The 21,593-nt window shown below is 40.7% G+C and overlaps 1 protein-coding gene across 3 annotated transcripts in view; it reads left to right on the top strand.

The window, feature by feature from the left end:
- LOC145452468 (phosphatidylinositol phosphatase PTPRQ-like) overlaps positions 1-21,593 on the top strand; it is a 51,241-nt gene that overhangs the window by 18,554 nt on the left and 11,094 nt on the right. For all 3 annotated transcript variants that reach the window (XM_080330652.1, XM_080330651.1, XM_080330653.1), the window contains 27 exons: positions 38-159; positions 520-703; positions 2,326-2,483; positions 3,136-3,222; positions 3,471-3,747; positions 3,803-3,943; positions 4,668-4,828; positions 5,604-6,065; positions 6,850-7,076; positions 7,205-7,477; positions 7,759-7,904; positions 8,304-8,447; positions 8,520-8,639; positions 9,575-9,856; positions 9,922-10,073; positions 11,561-11,696; positions 13,252-13,451; positions 13,860-14,100; positions 14,164-14,324; positions 15,113-15,395; positions 16,790-17,068; positions 17,270-17,445; positions 18,221-18,365; positions 18,699-18,832; positions 19,900-20,050; positions 20,665-20,801; positions 21,119-21,311. In XM_080330652.1, the coding sequence (XP_080186778.1) occupies positions 38-159; positions 520-703; positions 2,326-2,483; positions 3,136-3,222; positions 3,471-3,747; positions 3,803-3,943; positions 4,668-4,828; positions 5,604-6,065; positions 6,850-7,076; positions 7,205-7,477; positions 7,759-7,904; positions 8,304-8,447; positions 8,520-8,639; positions 9,575-9,856; positions 9,922-10,073; positions 11,561-11,696; positions 13,252-13,451; positions 13,860-14,100; positions 14,164-14,324; positions 15,113-15,395; positions 16,790-17,068; positions 17,270-17,445; positions 18,221-18,365; positions 18,699-18,832; positions 19,900-20,050; positions 20,665-20,801; positions 21,119-21,311 (5,172 nt within the window). The remainder of the gene's footprint in view (positions 1-37; positions 160-519; positions 704-2,325; positions 2,484-3,135; positions 3,223-3,470; positions 3,748-3,802; positions 3,944-4,667; positions 4,829-5,603; positions 6,066-6,849; positions 7,077-7,204; positions 7,478-7,758; positions 7,905-8,303; positions 8,448-8,519; positions 8,640-9,574; positions 9,857-9,921; positions 10,074-11,560; positions 11,697-13,251; positions 13,452-13,859; positions 14,101-14,163; positions 14,325-15,112; positions 15,396-16,789; positions 17,069-17,269; positions 17,446-18,220; positions 18,366-18,698; positions 18,833-19,899; positions 20,051-20,664; positions 20,802-21,118; positions 21,312-21,593) is intronic.

Raw genomic sequence — 21,593 nt, 5'->3', positions numbered from 1 at the left:
TGAATTATGAATTATCTAGTCAATATTGTTCCAACAGACCCTGGACCTCCATCAAGGTTGGAAGTAAAGGTAATCGATGCGTATTCCGTTCAAGTATCGTGGGAAGAGCCAACGGAACCGAATGGTGTTATTCTGGCGTATCACATTGAATACACTCAAGTACGTTGTTTATTTTTTGTCGTTTTGCGTTTAGCAGTCAATGGTCAGAATGTGACGCAGGGCCTGGATCAATGAAGAAGTCCAGTCCCAAGTATGTAGGTAGAGTGTAGAAGAGTCGCAATGGTCACCAGTTCTAGAGTTGCATGAATTTTCCTTTATTTACGACTGATTAAACATTATGAAAGAGCATTTCAGGGCTTCATGGAACTCAGAATACTTGTATTTCGTAAGGAATAATGATTTTGTATTCATCGATACAATATTGTCAATTAGGGCCCACTTCAATATGTTCTGAGTATTTTTGATACCATTACAAGTCAGAAAAAATGGATCTCATTCAACATTTATGTTTTCATTTAGATATACCCCAATCCCGATAATCTGGGCGAGTATGTGGTTACGACGGATGAAAAATTCTCGGTCAATTCCAAAATGGCCCCGGGAACCTGGTACCGTGTCCGTGTCAAATCGGAGAATGGCAAAGGCAGCAACGTGGCAAGCTGGACCGACGAACGATTTATCAGAACTGATGAAAGTGTCCCAGGTAGGTGCTGGGGCTTCTCAATCATGGGATGTAAACCTCAAAATTGGCAAAGTCGGATATATTACTCGCTGATGTCCAGACATGGTCAAACTCGACTAGAAGTTTTGCGGTGTTTCATATCGATGAAAATCTGAGAAGTACTAGAGTAAGGCATTTCAAAATGCATCTTCGCGACTAACGCAAAATGACTAATGATCAGGGCTATTTTTATTACCTAAAAAACAGAAGATTTTGACCTAAAAAATCATAATTTTGACATTTTTGCGACCTAAAAAACTTGATTTTCTACAAATTTTGACCTCGCGTATGCAAATTAGGTGTTTCGCAAATTACGTTAAAATTGTACCACTATCTTCATTTCTGGATGGAACTGTCTGTCCTTACGTAGTAGTTTGGCCTGAAAAAAAACGTTTTTGACTTGAAAACTGGCAAATTTTTACATGAAAAAAAACTTGTATTTTACCGAAATCTGGTCCTATGAAGAATTCCAGTAGTTACATCACGTATTATGGTAGAAACAATTAAAATTTGTTGTAGTACAACGAAAGATACTTTCCCACATTCTCGGTTAGAAAGTGTCTGTCCTCAGTAAGTAGCTTGCCAAGAATGGAGAAAGAACGCTCAACAGCAGCAGTTGTTGGCTGACAACACTGAAGTTGTGCGTACACTGCTGGTGACACACCATGTTGCTTTATTCTGTCTTTATCACAAGTTTTTATCATGCGCTTCTTGATATAAGGACCATGCAACGCTCATGCTCACGCAGTCTAGCTTCAGTTAATATATTATGGGTACATTGACCATAACACCATGCCAACCTATTTGTTTCAATTGACCGTTTATGATTCACAATGAGCAGACAATAGCCGTTTACAACTATAGGCCTATAAAGTAGGTTACAAGCTGTAAAATATCAACTGACAGTGCAAAGTCTACGATACAAACGAAATGCAGTGGTCAAAAAAATTTAGACTTTGTAAACGATTTTGAAATTTTTTGACCTAACGCTCAAATTTTGACAAAATTTTGACTTATTTTGACATGTCAAAAAATATCGCTCTACTAATGACCCTACACATTAATGCGATTTTCGAAAATATATTCACCGAATTTGATCTCGAATTCCCAACACAATCTGTTGAAAATAAAACATTACCTTATCAAAAACACATTGGCTTATTGAGAGCAAATAACTGCACTGTATGTTGCAAGGTGCAGTGTGTAACGCCAAAATTTCAAAAATACAGCAGTTTTACTGTTTTTGGTTATAACTCGTTTTGTGTTCACAAATGGAGAAAACTTTCTTGTTTAGCAGTTATTGCACCATATATCATGACTCTGCGACCAGTGGTTGCCGAGATAGGAAATTTTACAAATTTGAAGTGTAAAAAGGAAATAGGCAAGATTTGCCTAAACAAACTGTTAAGTAGAAGTGAAAGAAGTAAAAAAACATAACCACTTGAGGGAGCAGTGCAACCAGGTAAAACCTACTTGAGTGCTCCAAAAAAGGAGATGTACTTCGTTACTGACCTCCTCTCCTGATGTCAAAAGAGATAGATGATAGAGTAGGGCTGTGCTTATCAAGAGGCCGGGAAGTCTAACAAATTTATTGCCTCTGCTAGGAGAGGTTGACCAAATCACGGCAAAGGCTGTGGAAGAAAAAACTTTAGAGGTATCCTGGAAAGCGCCGCGCCAACCGAACGGAGAAATGGTCATGTATCGAATGACTACGTTCCAAAATGATGATGTCATCAGCGCCATTGATTTTCGAAGAAACTGGGTAAGTTACTCAGTATATTATGTCATCATTTCAAAACACCACAAGACCGCGATACAATGAAAAGACAGGAAGGTGTCGAAACCACTTGGAGTAGTCTTTGAGATCAGACACCCACTTGGGCCTAGGCATGCACGCTGAATGAAAAGTAAAAGTGGATTATAAACTGTTTTTAGTGTGAAGAAATAGCATATTAACTGATGTCGTCAGACATATGACAAGTTATTTGAGTTTGAAGTTGGGTTATTTTAGTCGAAGAAGAGTGCTAGCAAAGATGTAAAATTTCATACATGTACATTGTACACTGACGTAGAAACTCACACAATCGCCCCTTTTATATTTACAATATTTGCAGTGTAATGTTGTTGACATTGTACAAGTTTTTTGCCACGTAACCTGCCGAACTGCGATCCTTGTGATGCATTTTTGCTGTCGAACATCTGGAAATTTTCTCTGAAATTAGATGCTGAGTCGATCTTGACGATTTGACAAGAGCTTGACGTGTGTGAAACCCACCCAACAATATGCAGTGGCAATGCCAGCACCCAACTAGTTCGCTCAATCCTGTGTGCACACAGATGACATGGCATAACTCATTTATAGAGTAATGCGATGACTGTACATTAAAAAATTAAAAAACATCATCTCATTACAGACTGTCCATCCGTTGGCGTGCTTCGACAAAACCAATGCCGTGGTTCAAGAACTATATTCCGATTATGTTGCTCCATATAACAATACCGTGAGTACAATTTCAACACCATTTTCAACTGTCCGATCAATGTACTTGACCGGGCAGTTTTGCTTGAAAAATTGTTCAGTAATAGTGGAATTGGTCTAAAAGCATAATCACTTGAGTACGTGCTGAAAGTAGGCAAGCCTACTTGAGCACTTAGATAAAGTATAGGTACTGTTTACTGGGGAGATTTCCTTGGCTCAAAATTTACCTAGTTTTCCGCAAATTGAAGCTTCATATTTCTTATTTGTCAGTCGGAAGGGCCTTACTTTGCGGCATCGTGCGACATCACAACACGTATCGAAAACCTATCACCGTACACTGCATACGTAGTCATGGTCCAAGCGTTCACGGCTGTCGGAGGTGGCCCAGTCAGGTCCGTTACACAGACCACGATGGAAGAGACCCCCAGCGGACCACCCAGGACGGTTACGGTGACCAGTAATGGTCCGACATTCGTTAACGTTTCTTGGGAACCGCCAAAGTTTCCGAATGGCGATGTGAAGTATCATATAGTCGGTTTTCCAGAAGGTACTGCTAACTTGTCGAACAAATCAGCTGTGGCTTTTACGATCTCTCTTTCTAGGGAGTTACGACACTGCCGATACGTTCTACGAATTGTCCGATCTAGAACCGTTTTCTGTGTACGCTATATACCTGTATTCATCTACCATTGCTGGCGTCAGTTCTCCGACTGACTGGCTGTTGCTTAACACCACGGAAGACGGTAGGCATCCTTGTTAAAGTTAAAAGGCAAATATTCGAATTAGTATTGAGTATCAATTTTACTGAATCGAGTTCTGAAATTATATGGCCTTTACCACTAAGAGTTAATATACCATCAAGAATTACTGCAGCAACAGTAACAGAGTCTTTTCTACATTTCTCCGAAAGGTATCCGTCACCCGGGGCACCATGCAGTCGCAGAGTCTTTTCTGCGTTAATCTGTATCAGAATTATAGCTTACCAAACATCGGAGACTTTTAGCTGTCTCTTTACTTAACATGAGAAAGTCCTGTTTTCCTGAGGCGTACGGAGTTCTTCGTCAGATATTGGTGAATGTATACAAAGATTATGGAGACGTGATATTGGCTTCGTGGGATACGGTCCGTATGAGCATGTGCCAATATAGCATGTGACAAATGAGCATGCGGGTTAAATGACGGTTATAATTGAGTTGGGGTGAGGCTTGGATTTAGGATATACATGGGTGGTAATTTCAGGGTTATGTTTCGGGTTAGGGTTAGTTTTTGGGTTATAAAGTCACATGCTGAAGTGATGCATGGTGAAGTGTTCCATGCTCAACTGTCGTTTTTCATTGTGTTGCATGCTTAATGAGCATTGCTCATATGTCAGGCAACCATGGGATACACCTGCAGTGCAATACGCATTTATGATTAGTGAATTCAAGCGTTGTAACACAAGCACTTATTCGGAATCATTCTATTCAGTTCCGACTTCACCCGTGGACTTGGACGGAGAAGTCATGAACTCTGAGTCTGTTTATCTCAAGTGGCGACAACCAGACGACCCCAAAGGGATTATTCAAAGTTACAACATATCGATCTACGACTACAAGGACAGTCTGATTCGTGTGGACATCGTAGAAGTGGTATGCTCTCTGTCTATCGCCTTTGTGACTGCCGTGGAACGTGTGCCGCAACTAAAACGTCATGTTAACGGGTGTTGAAGTATAGCGATGGTACCTGCGCGATTATTTTTGTTTACAGACTACTTCCTATTTTACTTGCAATCTGTCTAATTTCTGCTTTTAATATATTGTCAAGATGAATTTTTTTTGCGTGACTAATCTCACATTGTGATTGTGTATTGTAGTTTTGACCAGGGTAGTAACTAAGTGACTAAGTCAGTTTCACTTAGATATTTTTGATTCGAGTCATTTTCAATCTAACGCCGAGTCAAGTCCGAGTCCAAGTCATAGTGTTGAGACTCGAGATCGAGCCCAAGTCATTTTGTTCAGTTTTGAGTTCAAGTCATGTTCAATCCATTTTTACGACTCTACTTGCGTAATATCGAATGCCTCGCAGTCATAATACAGTAATCTCCGTCACTCATAACCGATTTTGGCCCTATTTTTCAAGTACCAGTACTGATAGACGAATTACCAATATTGTGGTGACTTAACCAGTATTCGAAGTCGTAATGAAATGGCAGTCTTGACTGTCCGAGTCTCGAGACATGCGCAATGACTCGAGTACAAGTTCCGTCAATACACAAAGTGACTCAAGTCGACTTGAGTCGTTTCTCGTATCCAAGAGTCAAGTCGAGTCGCCCAAAAATCGAGTTGTTACAACCCTGGGACCGTGCTAATGTCACCTTCAAATATCGAGTAGGCACACTTTTTTACTGAAAATCTTAATTTCCAGGATGACACTAATGTCACCTACAGCATCGAGCCCGCTCTGCACTCGGACACCGCCCAAAATCAGAACATACCCCGAGCGAATGAATCGCTTCTCTTGGACATAGTCGGCAGCAAGATACCGGACTTTGCGCACGACACACTGACTCACGTCGTCAAAGACCTCACCCCTTACACGCGGTATCGATTCGATATTGAAGCCTTGACAGCGGCCGGCGCAGGCCCATCGGAATCCATCATGTTTCTGACGCACGAAGACAAGCCTGGGTCCAGCCCCACAAACTTAACCTACGCTAACATATCGTCGACGGCTGTGTCTTTGAGTTGGCTGCAACCGAAGTATCCGAACGGTGAAATTATATCGTATTCCGTGATGTACATTTCGAAGCATAGCGAAATGCGGATTCATGTGACTAATAGGACAGAGGCCGTGTTGGATAATTTGCTGAAGAATTCTCCGTATTCGGTAAGTGATGAAAGACAGCGGATGCGGTCAAAATAGTGAACGTGTGTGCTGGAACTGAATTATTGATGGCGTAGATTTTTATTCAATGACAAGTAGATGAAGCGATATTGCAGACATGCCAAAGCTGTTTCAAATAGAAGTAGAATATGACGGTTTTTGAAGTACTCAAGTAGTTTAAAATAGTGAATTCGGTCAAGGCACCACATATTTTTTGCAGTTGATCAATCAGTCATGGTTAGTTTTGAAATTGTAAAGATGTATCTTCAAGACTAATGCTAAATGTCTGTTGGCACTGCAAATAAGTGCAATCTACAAAAATATATTCAGTTAGCAGTGTTACAGCAATACAGTTGCTATATTGCCCAATTATGACAATTTGACTTTAAAATTGATGCAAACTTGCCCCAAAACTACTTTATACTTTACAAAATTAAAAGTCCAAAAACTACTGCCTAAACCAGTCGTATAATGAGTAGAAGTAGTCTTAAAACATAGCTACTTGAGAAATCAGTACAAATAGGCAAAACCCGCATGAGTACTTCATATATGTGGAAGTACATCATTACTGACCACTAGGGTTGTTCAAAAATAACTTTTTTCCTGGATTCCTGCGATTCGCTGATTAAACTGTTAGGTTGCCTGAAAAATATGCTGCACACCAAGTTTGGCTCAGTTCCAATCAGTAGAAGCCGGCGCAGAGCCCTACATTCAATCATTCAGACCCGTCCATTTCGATATGAATATACTGCAAATACAATGCAATATATTATGTTGACTTCTCCAGGTGTTTGTAAACTCGAAAACTTCGGCCGGCGAAGGCCCGTCCAGCATGCGCCTGCAAATGTACACAGACGAGGACGAGCCAGACAGCCCGCCTTTGAATCCGACTTACTTCAACGTGACCCCGTCCGTGATACGGCTCGAATGGACGCCGCCGAAAATTCCGAACGGAATCATTAGGTTTTACATGGTGTACTTCAGAAACAGCAGCGGTGAATTCTCGCACAGAAGGTAATATACTAGTCAGCATTCGGATTACCGCACCTCTACCTGAGGGCATAGCCTGCATTGACTGCCTCTGGTCACTTATCCATATATTATAGCGCTAAGTACATAATTTCTCACATATCAAATTCCAGCATAGAGCCAGACACGTTCCTGACCGATTTAAAAGTGTACGGAGAGTACTGGATTCAAATCACATCCAGCACCAGGATAGGCGACGGCGACCAGCGGAGCGCGCCCTTGTATGTCAGAACCGGACAAGCGCAACCTGGAACTCCACCTTACAATCTCACCTATGACGACGTAACTGCGACTACGGTAGCACTAAAATGGCGCGACCCGTTGGAACCAAACGGCGTGATCACCCATTACGAAATCAACGTAATGACAGAAGAGACGGAAGCTAAGTATGTTTGTTGGCAATCGAGTTCCCAACAGAGTTGGTAATTAGTATAGATAGTCAAATATAAATAGGCATAATTATGTAATTTTCTGCTAGAAAAAAGTAGGTAGTTTTATCTCCAAAAATGTCTGAAAGTGTAGTCTAAAAACATGACCACAAGATTTAGTGGTGAATTTTGTTAAAACCTATTTCAGCATTCAGGGAAATGGAAGTACTCCTTAACTGACCATGACCACTTCCGATTCTCAAAAGGCAAATTTATACTGATTTGTGTTGTTCTGATAGCGTGACTACGCCGGACGCGTCCACCAGTTATGTATTGGGCGGCCTACTGCCGGACAGCGAATACACAATTGCAATTCGGGCTCACACCAAGTATGGAGACGGCGGGCAGATTTCGGAATCGTTGGATATAGTCACGATGGAAGCAGGTATGTTATTTGTGTTGGTCAGAGGTTATAGGTCATAGTAGTCAGCGTTTCTACTCAAACAGAAGTAGAAATAATGCCGTAATCAATACTACTTCAGTAACATTTTCAACTATTTTTCTTCATTCTGTGATAAGACCCACCATATTTGAACCCATGCACATAAATCACATTTGAAATTTGACACTGTTAACCTGGCCAGGCCCGTCAGCAAACTTGAAATGGTCAGTTTTACCACCCCTACCTCAATATCTGAGACAGATGTCGGTTATGCAAGTTTATTTATCAAGGGAAAAGACCGAAAAATACATTTGGCTAAATATTACACTGGTGGCTAACTGAAATCAAGCGTAGATACCACAAGTCGGCACACGCATCTAATTATTAAAACATTGTTTTCAGAGCCTGGTTCTCCCCCTACGAATCTGACGTACCGCAATATCTCGTCTACATCTGTCGAAATATCTTGGGAAGAACCGCTCGTGTCGAATGGCGTCCTGACAGGCTATCGATTTTACGATAATACCAACGGAATGTCTGTCGAAGGTATCATTCCACACTCATACTCCATACCGCGTCCGCGTTACATTTTCAAGGTCTTATTTTGTTGTATTACAGAGAAATCCATTGAAATATCCGGATTACAGCCGTTTTCTATGTATACGTACCATGTTGGTGCGATGACCGCAGCAGGAGCTGGGCCAAACGCTACTCTGATTGTATACACTGAGGAAGATGGTAAATTCTTTTGAGCTGGTCATTACCAGAGGCGGTCAAGCGTCAGCATTGCTACGCGAGTAGAAGCAGAAGTATTACTGTAAATTTATACTAAACTGGAAACAGAAGTAGTCATCTCCATGATATGCAAAGACTACTTCTGGCAGAAGAAGAAATCTCAGAAATACCGGAGTAAACAGTTTAAAAAAGCAGTTTTGATGAGTCGGCCAGCACAAAATGACAATGGAAATTGAAATAGCAGCACTTTTGCAAAGAATATTTAGTTGGCATGAGGCAAGGGCGTTTTGCTCGTTTGAAATGGTAATTTCAAAGCACCGCAAACCTATCCAAAAATGATATTCTGTGTGCAAAATATGAATTGTAAAGTAGTTTTGTTTCAAAAAGCGTGAAGTAGCATTGGAAGTAGGCAAAAAGCACACCCACAAAACTAACCAGTACAAGCAGGTATATCCTATTTGAGTACTCCCATAGACAGATTGTAAATATAAGTTGAAACCAAGTATTAGTGTAGTTTCATTTGATTCCGTCCATAATTCTGATCGATTGTATCAGTGAACTGATCAGTCCTGTTACTATTTTTTTGCCCCCCCCCATTTTTTTTAATTGTTGCTGTATCCGCTCAGTTCTCACTTCGGTTAAACGTCCGGTTTTCTTTTTTTAATTGAATATGTGATTTTAGTTGTACCTGCACCATTCTCATTTTCTTCCAAATCATTTTAAATGCTCAATTTTAACTACAATTAAACATCTGAAGAGCCACTCGGAGATACAGCACTCAATACACAATTAGATATCATATTCATATTGTAATGAACCCGAATATTTTCTGCTCACATTCCTGACACTCATCAGTCGCGATCGTCAGCAACTAGTAGAGAATGGGAAAGAACATTGTATTACAACAATCGTATTGAATTAAACATCTCAATTTTCAGTGCCAGCGTCACCACCGAGGGATGTGAATTACACTCAAATCTCGTCCACCGAAGTACTGCTGTCATGGCAACCGCCTGCGATACCAAATGGACACATCATTTTATATGACGTAGAAGTAACGGGAAATGATTACTACAACAAGCTGTCGCTAAACACGACTCACGCGTTGCTAACCGACTTGGAGACGTATTCCAGCTACGACGTCGTCATCAAGTCATCGACCAAAGCTGGATTTGGTGATGTTGATTCTGGCGTGATTACGTTCAAAACTTTACAAGACGGTATGTAAATGTGATCAAAATTGCACTGTTTGATCATGAATTGTAAAAATTTGAGAATTTTGCAGCACCTGGTGATCCTCCTCAGAACGTGGACGCGTCGCCGATCAGTTCAACCTCGATCGAAGTGTCTTGGGATCCGCCCACGAAACCAAACGGGGACATCTTGTATTATAAAATCTATCTGCAGGACAGCGACGGAAAAGTTTTAACGAAAAAGGTACTTGTGGCGGCATTTTCTCCGTTATTGAATTGCCAGTATTTTTATCATGGGAGTAGCCTGCTAGTGGACTAGTGGTGGTCAGAAATTTCCAGATCATGTCGAAACTACTTGTTAGAAAATGAAAGGTACGAGTCGACTTCTTTTATCAGTTTATCGTGGTCAGGTTATTTCGAAATTGCAGGGTTTATTTTTGTCAGTGACACCAAAATAATGAATGAGCACAATTTTTGAAAATTTGTTTGCTTATGCCACACAGAGTCTGTTTCAACAAGTGATTATGACAACTTAACTCGTAAAAGTTATGGGAAAACCTCGGGAACTTCTTTCTATGTTACAAAACTCAAAGTGTAAAAGTAGGAAGTTTGCGTAAGCAGTTTAAAAACGTTACCACTTCAAGAGCTTCTTGGGGGTACGGAATTTCAATAAGCAATTGATTATGATATTCATATGGAAACGAGCCTGAATATTTTCGGCTGACACTCGTCAGGGTTAATATACTGAGGCCAGTAGAGAATTGGAAAGAACATTGTATTCAAGTAGAAAAGAAGTTGAATAGCAGGGTTGTAAGGAAGTCGCAAGACTCCAAGTCACAAGTCAATCTCAGTTTTATAGTTGTGACTCGAGTCAAGTCAAGTCATTTTGAATTCATCATCGAGTCAAGTCCGAGTCCAAGTCACCGAGCAGAGGGTCGAGTCCGAGTCATTGTGTTGACAGCCCAGTTTCCAGTTAAAGGCTTGTTAATCCACTTTTTGTAACTCTGTTTGGTGATATCGAATGGTTCGCATTTATGATATACGAATTTTCGTCATTTTTAACAGTTTCTGGACGCATATTCAAGTACCAGAACCAATAGACGAAATCCCAATAGTGTGATTACTTTACTATTCTTCGAAATTACAATGAAACGTTGGTCGTGACCGTCTGAGTCTCGAGTCTTATGACTTGGTTCGAGTCATGCACAATGACTCGAGTCCAAGTCGAGTCAATACACAAATTGACTCGAGTCGGGTCGAGTCATTTCCGTATTTTGAGAAAATGACTCGAGTCAAGTCGAGTCATCTGCAAAACGTGACTCGAGTCATTACAACCCTGTTGAATAGTATACTCATATTGGAATGAAACCGAATATTTTCGACTGACACTCGTCAGGGGTAATCGTCAGCAACTAGTAGAGAATTGGGAAGAACATTGTATATCAACAAACGTATCACAAAATATGACGTGACCGGCGTGAAATTTCAAATAATCGAGGCGGAGAGATCCATTATTACTGCTTCAGTAAACAAGGCGAGTAGGTAAAACTTGCCCGAGGTCTGCGAAAATGTAGAAGTACTTCATTATCTACCACCACTGATCACAATCATAATATGCATTTTTTCATCTATTCCTTTGCGCGAATCCAACTTTTGTGTTTGATCAACTCCTGATTACTCGCGAATATTAAATTATCATAATCACTTATTCTCTGGTTTATGTCATGCCAGGTTACCGAAGGCACATCCGCAGTGGTTGGAGGACTCTCGAAATACTCTTGGTACGATATTACCGTCACCGGCAGCACTATTCTGGGCGATGGAAATCAAACCAGCGCCGTGGCACGGATTCAAACTCTCCCAGGAGGTAGAGAAAAGCCATCGTATTGTGTGTTGTTCACCCGATGCTGCTGACCATTTCTTAGGCACTCTTATTTCACATGTAGATGGTTTTTGATTCTTGAATCACGGTAGACAGTAGATGCACGCAACATTCAGTAGATTAACCTTCTCTGGTTCAGCTTTTCGTGGAGACTCCATGATGTGGAATAGAAACCGTGCGTGCTCCGTTGCAAAGTTTTTTTTTGCGGTTGTGCAGGTATGTACCACGTGAGATTGGGTTGGCATGAAGAGGATACCCATATTCATGTATTTGTTGAGTTCGCATTGTTTGGAGAATGATTCAAAGTCTGGAATTGGCAGCTGCAAAGCAAATAATGCAAGTTATATATGATCACCGTTTTGAGCCAATGTATTGACGCTAATATGCCATAGCAATCTGAAACAATACTACATCATTACTACATGTTATTGTATGATAGGTGGAGTTGTTAAAAAAAAAATTCCCAGATTTCGGGAGTTCACTAGTTAAATTGTTAGGTTACTTGCAAAAGAGGCTGTATACCAAATTTGGCTCGATTGCAACGAGCAGCAGTTGCCGCAGAGCCAATTGAAATGTTCGAACATAGTAAAATAATTTCAAATTTTACTGTGAACCCCATGAAACTGTTGAGTTGTCTACAATAACGATGAAAAATTTTTTTTACTCGATTGCAGCCCGTAGAAGCGAGGTTAATTGAGTTTTTCATCAATATTTCTGGGATTACCCACCATTCCATGCTATTTTTGCAAATCCAAAACTTCAAACTGCAGTAACTTCGCTTTAACCTGTTGGAAATGAACAAAAATTGTTATGCGTTGTTCTTTTAGGCAACTTAACAATTACATGGGATTGACAATAAAAATTGAAATAAAAAATTAAACATTTTTTAATGTGTTTAAAAATTTCCATTGGTTCTGCCACGGGTTTTACTGGTTGGAATTGAGACAAATTTGGTGTGCAGTGTTTTTTTGGAGTTTAATCGGTGAATCCCCGGCACCCGAAAAAAAAGAAGTTATTATTGAACAACCCTAATGATAGGCTATTGCAGTTTCACGGTTCCCGAAATTTACCCAATGAAAATACTTGTTCATAAAATAATAGGGGCGTATAAATTTGGTATTCAAAAATATTGTATCTCACTGTTCGACTTGAATAGTTATGACCAATCCTAGTTATTTTGTAGGTTTTGTGTTAGCTGTTCGCCGAAACACTTCGTCTGTGACTACTGTTATAGCTGCTTGTTTGAGTGTTTTCAGCCTCCATTTTTCCTATCGGAACTGACTTTGCGCATGCCAGGGAATGCACCAATCTTACTGACTTTTGACTGTGATTTTACTGTACTATTACTCGTATCACATTCTCTGCTGCTTTCAACTCTCCTGCTCAGATTGAAGTAAACTGTTTCATATTCCTACCGCTACTAATAACAGCCGCACAAACTAATAAAATAATTTCATCTACAACCCACTGTTCTGATATCACATACCTCTCTTGCTTTGCGACAACTGCTATTTATTATAACTGTATTCATAACCGTTAGCTCCCGAATCTGGAGTGAGCGATTTTCGTGTCAGCGAGGTTACCGCGAGATCAATACTCTTTGCGTGGTCGGAGCCAGAGATAAAAACCGGTGAATTTGTCTATCTCCTTGAACTGAACAATTTGGATGTTGCGCAGAATTGGTCTGCTGTTGTAGAAGGGGAATCATACGCAATGCAACATGGATTTCGCGGCCTCAAGGTGAGTGAATAATTCTTTGCAAAATCTTAACGACGGTACAAATCTAACCATCATACTTCTGGGTATTGTGCGTTATCGCGAATAACCATAACATCGTGACATGTATCTTGTGGACATTATACGTTTTTTTTTCCTTTTTCACTATTAATATTACTTGAAATGATGGCTTTGTGTTGAATATCGTACAAAATCCGCCATAATAAAAACAAAAACATTAAAAACAATTGGAGTTCTGGCCTTTTTCACGGAAGTCTTATTGTTGTACTGTCGATTTAATTAAGAAAGGTGGCAATTGTTGGTAAAGAATTTTTTAGTTTTTTTAAAAGATTTTGCGTATCAGAACTTATTTCTAGTTATCTACATGTATCAGGAGATTGGCCACACTAACCCAGTCTAAATTGATTTCAGCCATTCACCCATTACGAAGCCACCGTAACACCCTCCGTAAAAGATATGGACCAACCCGGACCTGAAACCACTTTGAGATTTCAAACACTTGAAGCCATCCCCGGTCCTGTTGTTGATATCGAAATTGTAGAAGTGACTCACCGTGACATTACCGTCACTTGGAATCCGCCTTTAGACCCAAATGGGGTTATAACGTCGTATAATATTCGTACCTTGAGTGATTTACGGGGAAATACTTCAGGTACCACATTCATACATGAAATTGTGAGTTTTGTGTCATGACTTTTTAAAAATTTTATTACAGTTTCTACTGGCATGCCGCCGGTAACACTGACTGATTTGTATCCAAACATGGAGTATGCAGTCATAGTTACACCAGTAAATTCAGCAGGAGAGGGGCTTGACGCATCCATTATTGTCAGTACCACCTCAGGGGTGCCCGAACAGCCTCCACAGAATTTGAAGGTAAAAAGTAAATTGCATTACGGAGAATAAGGGGTAATTTCGCCTTTGCGTCTGTGCCTCTTGCGGTCAAATTTCAATTTCGGATTGCACGGCTTCTACAGTTCGGAATTGACCCAAATTTTTGGGGGGAACATGACAATTTTATCATGAAGCCAGTGAAATTTGGAAAAAAGTTGATTTTGAACAACCCTACTGACCCCCTCTGATTTTAGAAATCAGGGTAGTATCCAAGTCGCAATGTTCGAAGTCACAAGTCAATCTCACATTTATAGTTTTGACTTGTGTCAAGTGAGTCATTTTCAATTCACTACTGAGTCCAATTCAGTGAGTAGAGTGTCGAGTCCGAATCATAGTCTTGTGACTCGAGTCCGAGTCCAAGTCATTGTGTTCACTGTTCAGTTTAGAGTTCAATCGGTTCAACCCACTTTTCAAGACTGATTGAGTGATATAGAATGGTTTGCATTCATAATATCGTAATTTTCCTCAGTTCTAATACTTTCAGGCCCTATAGTCCAAGTATCAGGACTGATAGACGAAATACCAATAATGTGGTGACTTTACTATTCGTCGAAGTTACAATGACATTTCTGTCTTGGTCGTCCTAGTCTCGAGTCATATGACTTGGTTCGAGTCATGCACAATGACTCGAGTATAAGTCGAGTCAATACACTAAGTAACTTGAGTCGAGTCATTTTATGCATTTGAAAAAATGACTCGAGTCAAGTTGAGTCACCAAAAAATCTCGAGTCATTAAAACCATCTTAGAAATACCAACATTTCTATTTCAGATCGAAAGCGTGCAATCTCGCGAGGCCACGATATCATGGGATACGCCTTCACAAGCCAATATCGATATAGTGTCACATAAAATCATCTATGAAAAACTTGATCGCGACACCAAAACGGCAATTCCCAATACGATGCAATCCATCGAAACAGAAGGAATCGAGGCTAAAGCGACCTTGCGCGACCTTGATCCATATTCCATGTATTCGGTCACTGTGAAATCGGCTACTGACATTGGTTATGGACCGAGTAGCAATCCCTTGATCATTGAGACATCGGAAGCAGGTATGCTTTGTTGGTTAGGCCAGATATTAGCTGGGTTCATCAGCGATGAAGTACCTTGATTAGGAGTAGTCGAAGGTTTTTGCCGACTTGAAGTACTCACTCATCTCGCTATGATTTTGTACTACCGTAATTTTCCATGTATAATGCGCAAAATTTTACCGATTTTTTGGCCTTAAATAGGGGGGTGCGTAATGCGTATTATACATGGGTACAGCAAGCCTTGAACAAAAATCACCCTCGACCAAAAACTTGAAGTCACACCTTTCTTCATGTTCGTTCCCAATCCCGCATCACCTCTAGCAAACGTGCCCCGTAATTCGCATTATATAGTGCTGCCAAATTATCCGCATTATACGCCTTGCCAAATGCACAAGCGTGTTGCCAATTAACGGAAAGCGTGTTGCCAATTAACGAGAGTCGTCTGCATAGAACGTGATCTCTTGCTGAGTTAATTTGCAGTTTGTACGCGAGCGAAATTAGGTTGCTGATTGCTACAAGCGTGCGCGGCAATCCTTGCTGATTCGTCGCGTCAACGGCATGCCTTAACAATCGCATACACAATAGGCCATGTGCGTAAGCTATAATAGCTTGCGTAATCAGTCGCATCTCCAACAGGACTGGTGCGACCGACATAATCGTTGGCCTGAGCAATCGCAACAGTAATTGTAATAGGCCTCGTGCGCAAGATGTCGTGTGTCGTTAGCCTGAACTACCGCGTCGCCGGCCTCGCAGGCTTTGGCTGCTATCTACTCACGTTTAGAGACAATGCCGTTCATTGTATTATGATTAGCGATGGTTATGTCATCATTGTTCGACAGTGACATTGCAAAACAGAACAAAGTCGTGTACTAAAACACAACTATTTATGTGCTGCGAATGCAGGGTGCGTACTATACATGGGTACAGGCTTTTTCCCAGAATTTAAACGGCATTTTACGGGTGCGTAATATACATGGGGGCGCACTATATTCGGAAAATTACGGTACTTTGAATTTCGAATAGCAGAAAGTAAGTTTGGGATAAGTTTGTATCACTGTTATGAGTCTAACAGTCGTAATGTACATGGAAAAGGACGCTCGTATTATGGTATTCGAATATATTTTCGAAGATTACCTTAATTTTAGTGTCATCATCGGTCTTTTTGTACTAGTAGCTTGAGAGACAGGTGGTTGAATTTTGTTAACGAAACTATTCTCACCAACCTGCGTTTGACTGATTTAAGCTTCAACGTAAAAGGCAGGCCCGTGTCAGTACAGCCTTGTTGGACAATATCAGTGCTGAACCAAAATTTTGTCTATAACGCGAACGCTATTTCGAAATTAAAATTTTTCTTTTAATTTTGATGAAACACATTACAATCTCCAGAGTGTTCTTACCGCTTATTCTGCTGGCAGAATCGTCCGCCCCGATACTCAGCTGTGCCGCGATGACGGATTCGACAATACAAGTATCGTGGGATGAACCGCTAAAACCAAACGGTGCCATATCGCGATACATTATCAACTATCGGCAAACGTCGACGGAAGAGAAATTTGAGCCCTTCGTCAGCGGATCGTTGAAATATGTGATCGAAGACGTGAAGCCGTTTGCCGAGTATGATGTCACAATACGTGCTGAAAATGGGGCCGGGCTCGGTGAAGCTGTGAATTGTTTGGTGGTAACGCCTGAAGGGAGTAAGTGTAGTTTACCTGATGTATGCATAGGTGGTAGTGTGGGACTGTAGGCGTGTGGTTAAATGGAATAAATATTTGTGATGACCAAAGATTTCGAGTGATCAAGCGTAGCAACGATAGATTGTGATGTAACTATTAATTGATATGATGATAGTATTAGTGATCACTTTCTCCCCTGTAACCTATCGTTCTTACCGTCAGGGCCTTCCGCTCCCCTGGATTTGTCGTTGGTGGACGCCACGAGTAGCAGCGTCACTTTTGAATGGACTGAACCAGACCAATTGAACGGGAACCTGCTACACTACGAGATTCGCTACACTCCTGGATTTTCGTGTTGGGCGAACGGGGGTGACCTGGTAGACCCGGGGAATGAAATGGTACGTTCAATTCATCGTTTATGCGTTTTGTAAATGGCGCGCGTTCAGTTCATGGTACAACAGGAGTCAAAATGACAGTTGGTAAACCAAAAAGATTTTGGCCAATAAAGACCGTTAGGGACTAAAAATTGAAAAGAGGCACGCACAATAATCATGGGACATACGCAAATAATCTGTGTCGAAAGAGAAATGAAGTATCACAAAGTTATTATCAAATCGCAATGCCAATATGTCAATGTGGTATGGTTATTGTTGTAGGTGTAATTCTTTCTTACATGTGGACATTAGTCAAGAAAGCCTGACTGGCATAGTGAGTAAATTGGTAGGTGACCAAAGAACAAACGCTCTACACCAAATTTGGCGCAATTCCAACCAGTAACACCGGAACCACTCGTCATTTTATTAAATAATAGTAATTACGGCGGCTAATTTTATTATCTTGCCATGGCTAATCGCATATTGCAGGCATGCCTGAGAAAGAGATGCTTTATTCGCGGTTTTCATCATTTACCAGCTGATTAGCCTGATTTGGAATTCAACGAAATTTGGTGTGATGCAACCTAACAATTAAAATCACCATGCCTGTGATATGCGGAAAGTTTTTTTTCGGATTGCTCAAGGAATTTTGATATACTGAGGATACCATCTGAATAGCATCATAACCCAGATTTGACAGTTAAGTATGTTACTCCGCAAAGCAACGCAAGTTAGCGTGACAGACTCGAGCACACGGAAATATTAGAAGTTCCTCCTCACAGACCATGCTTTATCGCAGATATGCATTCTGAAAACGGAGGACGCCTCGAAAACATTGATGGCTCTACGAAGCTACTCGGAGTATATCGTGAGTGTTGGCGCCGTCACTGGCGGCGGCTTGGGGAATATGACGGCGGAAATACCGCTCAAAACCAAATCTGCAGGTAATATCGGTTCGAAGTAACCCGAGTAAGTACTCGTAGAATACGCAGGCTTAGACAAATGAGACTAGAATGTCGGATTTGTTGCATGTTCGCGTAGAAATGGTCAGCCTTTTCATCACGGTAAGGGTACTTTACGGTGAAATGCGTTCCTTTTTCAAGCCTGATCTAATCGGACAGTTTATATGCAGTGATAAGTTTCCTTGACGCCCTGTTTCGATGCAATCCCCTCTATTTTATGGCCTATACTCCTCGGTCTGGATAACATCTAACATACAATTATAAGGTCTTTAAAAGTTGTTATCGATAGCGCTAACTAATCTATCTTTCTTCCAGCCCCAGATTACCCTCCCAGAAGCGTGGAGGCAAACTCTGTGTCTTCCACCGCCGTCAATGTCACGTGGGACGAGCCTCATTTTTTTGCCGGTCCCACGTGGTACAAAGGTGTTGCGTATCTTGGAGACGCAAAGGTAAGGGGGTTGATGTATATTACTGGTCCAACCGAATTGAAATAATGACTTAATGACTTCAGGTATCAAACAACCCGTGGAAATATAACTGCACAATCTACTTTCCTGTCTGCTTGAAATGTTGTTATCATGGCTTATTTTTCATGTTTTTGTCTTTGCATAGTTACTTGTTACATCTGGTTCGACTGACAGCAGTAAATACACACCAAATCGTATGTATATAGTATATACAGTCGGCTACGCTTAATTCGGAACCCAGACAACCGCTTTATTTCGCCAAAATGCTCAGGAACGGAACAAAAGTAAAAGTTGAACGTAAAATGTTAATGCAGACAATTATCCGCTTAATTCGAACACAGGCTCACAATTCCTATCCTTAGGTTATGGCACAATAAACAGCACTTCGTTTGTTTTACCACAAGATGAGTGATTATAGTGAAACAATGACTATCCAATATCCATGCAGTACCATGCAGTAACAATCGACAATGAATTCACACAAGGTCGTGCCAACTTCACAGTCGCTTTCACTTGGATAGAATTGCGTTCAACTTGCAGAACAGATTGGTACAGAAAAAGTGAAATTGCTCACTTGAAGTAATAAACGCGAATATTTTCGGCTGACACTTGTCAGGGGTAGTCGTCAGCAACTAGTTGATTATTGGTAATTGCTGACGGTTACCCCTGACGAGTGTCAGCCCAAGATGTTCGAGTTTATTTCAATATGAATATATTATTCAATTGTATATTGAAGTTCTATACCTCTGAGAGTCACTTCAATTCTATATAATGTGATCAGCCGACCTAATGACCTAGCTGTCATTCCATTTCACTGATAGAAACTTCTGTTTGTTTCTGTCTGTCTGTATTACCACCGGATGGCATGCATCGCCATAGATGGAACGGAAGTGGCATTTGCAATAGACAGACGAATATTACTCACCGCTGCATCACAGTTTCACATTTGACACCTCTCTCTGTCTCTGTTTGAATTCAAATTCAGAAAGTCGTCTGTATCAAACCCCAGCCTGCTTTTCAGGCATTTTTCATTCGCTTTCGTATCACAGGTCGCCGAAAGTGAAGTTGTCAATGCTGCACCGTTCTACGCTCTGATAGAAGGCCTCGAAGAATCCGTTACCTATTCCGTTGCAGTCAGCGCAATCACGAATGTCGGGGAGCTGGAGTCTAAACGAACGCTCGTTACCACTGACGATGATGGTAGATTGTGTGAAATATTTGCCGCCCCCTTTTTTTTAGTAGATACCGTAATGTACAATTTAGAAATTACATGTCCTTAATGTAATGAGTCAGATACAGCTTGATTGCGAGCGAAGATTTTATATGTGTGTTATCAAGGTTAGGTTGTTCCCTTTTTAAGTTCTTTAGGTGTTGGATAGTATAAATATTAAAACTCTCATATGCCTGTTAAGCATACGATCTGGATTACGAGTCGAGTCAACTTCTATAAATCCGGCCATTGGCAAACATTTAATGGCTAATCCTATTTTTCCTGGAAATTAATGAGACAACAGATTTCGTGTCGTCGGGAGATCCCTTTCATTCTCATTTACGCATCTTGTCGACCTAGTTTGTGCCAACAGAAGGAGTTTGTGTGTCATATGAAAATAGTCCATTGAGCTCTGCTCGCTGCGATTATTTGAAATTTCATGCATGTGTCGTCATAATTGGTTATACGACAATGTTCTTCTGCTGAGCTGACTATAACCCCTGACGAGTGTCAGCCAAAACTATTCAGGCCATTTCAATATGAATGTGTTATTCAATCGAAATTGATAATTCGCATTCGCTAAAAAGTTTATTTTTTCATTTAGCACCCAGCGACGGTCCTGCTAAAGTGGAGGTACTCACAGAAGCCGGAAACTCGTCCATTGTGACGGTTCAGTTCTTGCCCCCAAACGATTCCAACGGGGCGCTGTATCGGTACAAGCTGCAGTATAAAATGGGGAAGGTAGGCGCATAGATTAGCATGTATCATTTATCGTTAATAAGTGCTGGTCAACTCGAATACTCAACTTCACAGGAATCCTCATATTTAAAGTCAGATTTCACATATATTTGATTTTGCCTATTCACTATTAAAAAAAATTGAAAACATGACTTCAAATTTTTTCAAATTTGTTTTGTAGCTTAAAAAATGCTATTCCTAATTGAAGAAACATGTTGTATTACTGAAGTCTGTCAATAGTCTTCAGAATGGTGCAAACCTAAAAAAAATTGTTTTGTAATTTTTTTTTTTCATTATGAAATATGATCAATGATCTACAGGACGGTGATGTCACGACGGTCGATATTTACGAAGAGGATTTGCCGTATTCTCAAGCCGAAATCATGTTGCAAAACCTAACCTTGTCAGGGTTTCTCGGCGGACGGGGTTATTATTTCAGAATGAACGCGGCCACTTTGGTCGGTACCGGGCCGTGGACGGACTGGGTCGGGCCTGTCGTTTTGCCGGCCCTCGGTAAGGAAATTTGTTGATATAATCAAGTTAATGTCTGGGTTCTAAAGTGGAGAGATTTTGCCTGCTTACACTACTTGCTTAATTGGTTATGATTTTAGGCTAATACTGACTAATCACAGTTTTAGTGAATGAAAAAGTATTTTTGTGATAAGTTCGCATCACTTGTATGAAGAAAGTCGTCACTTTAACTGCTTCCCTTTGAGAAGCAACACAGACTACATATGGTTCACATCGTGTCATTATATACTATGCGCAAATCCACTATGCGATATTCTAACACTG

Source organism: Botryllus schlosseri, chromosome 12 (assembly GCF_051294905.1).
Source record: "Botryllus schlosseri isolate E-star chromosome 12, Bs_hap1, whole genome shotgun sequence".
Classification (NCBI taxonomy): Eukaryota; Metazoa; Chordata; class Ascidiacea; order Stolidobranchia; family Styelidae; genus Botryllus; species Botryllus schlosseri.
The sequence above is the reverse complement of the archived record's forward strand: the minus strand, read 5'-3'. Positions and strand labels throughout refer to the sequence as shown.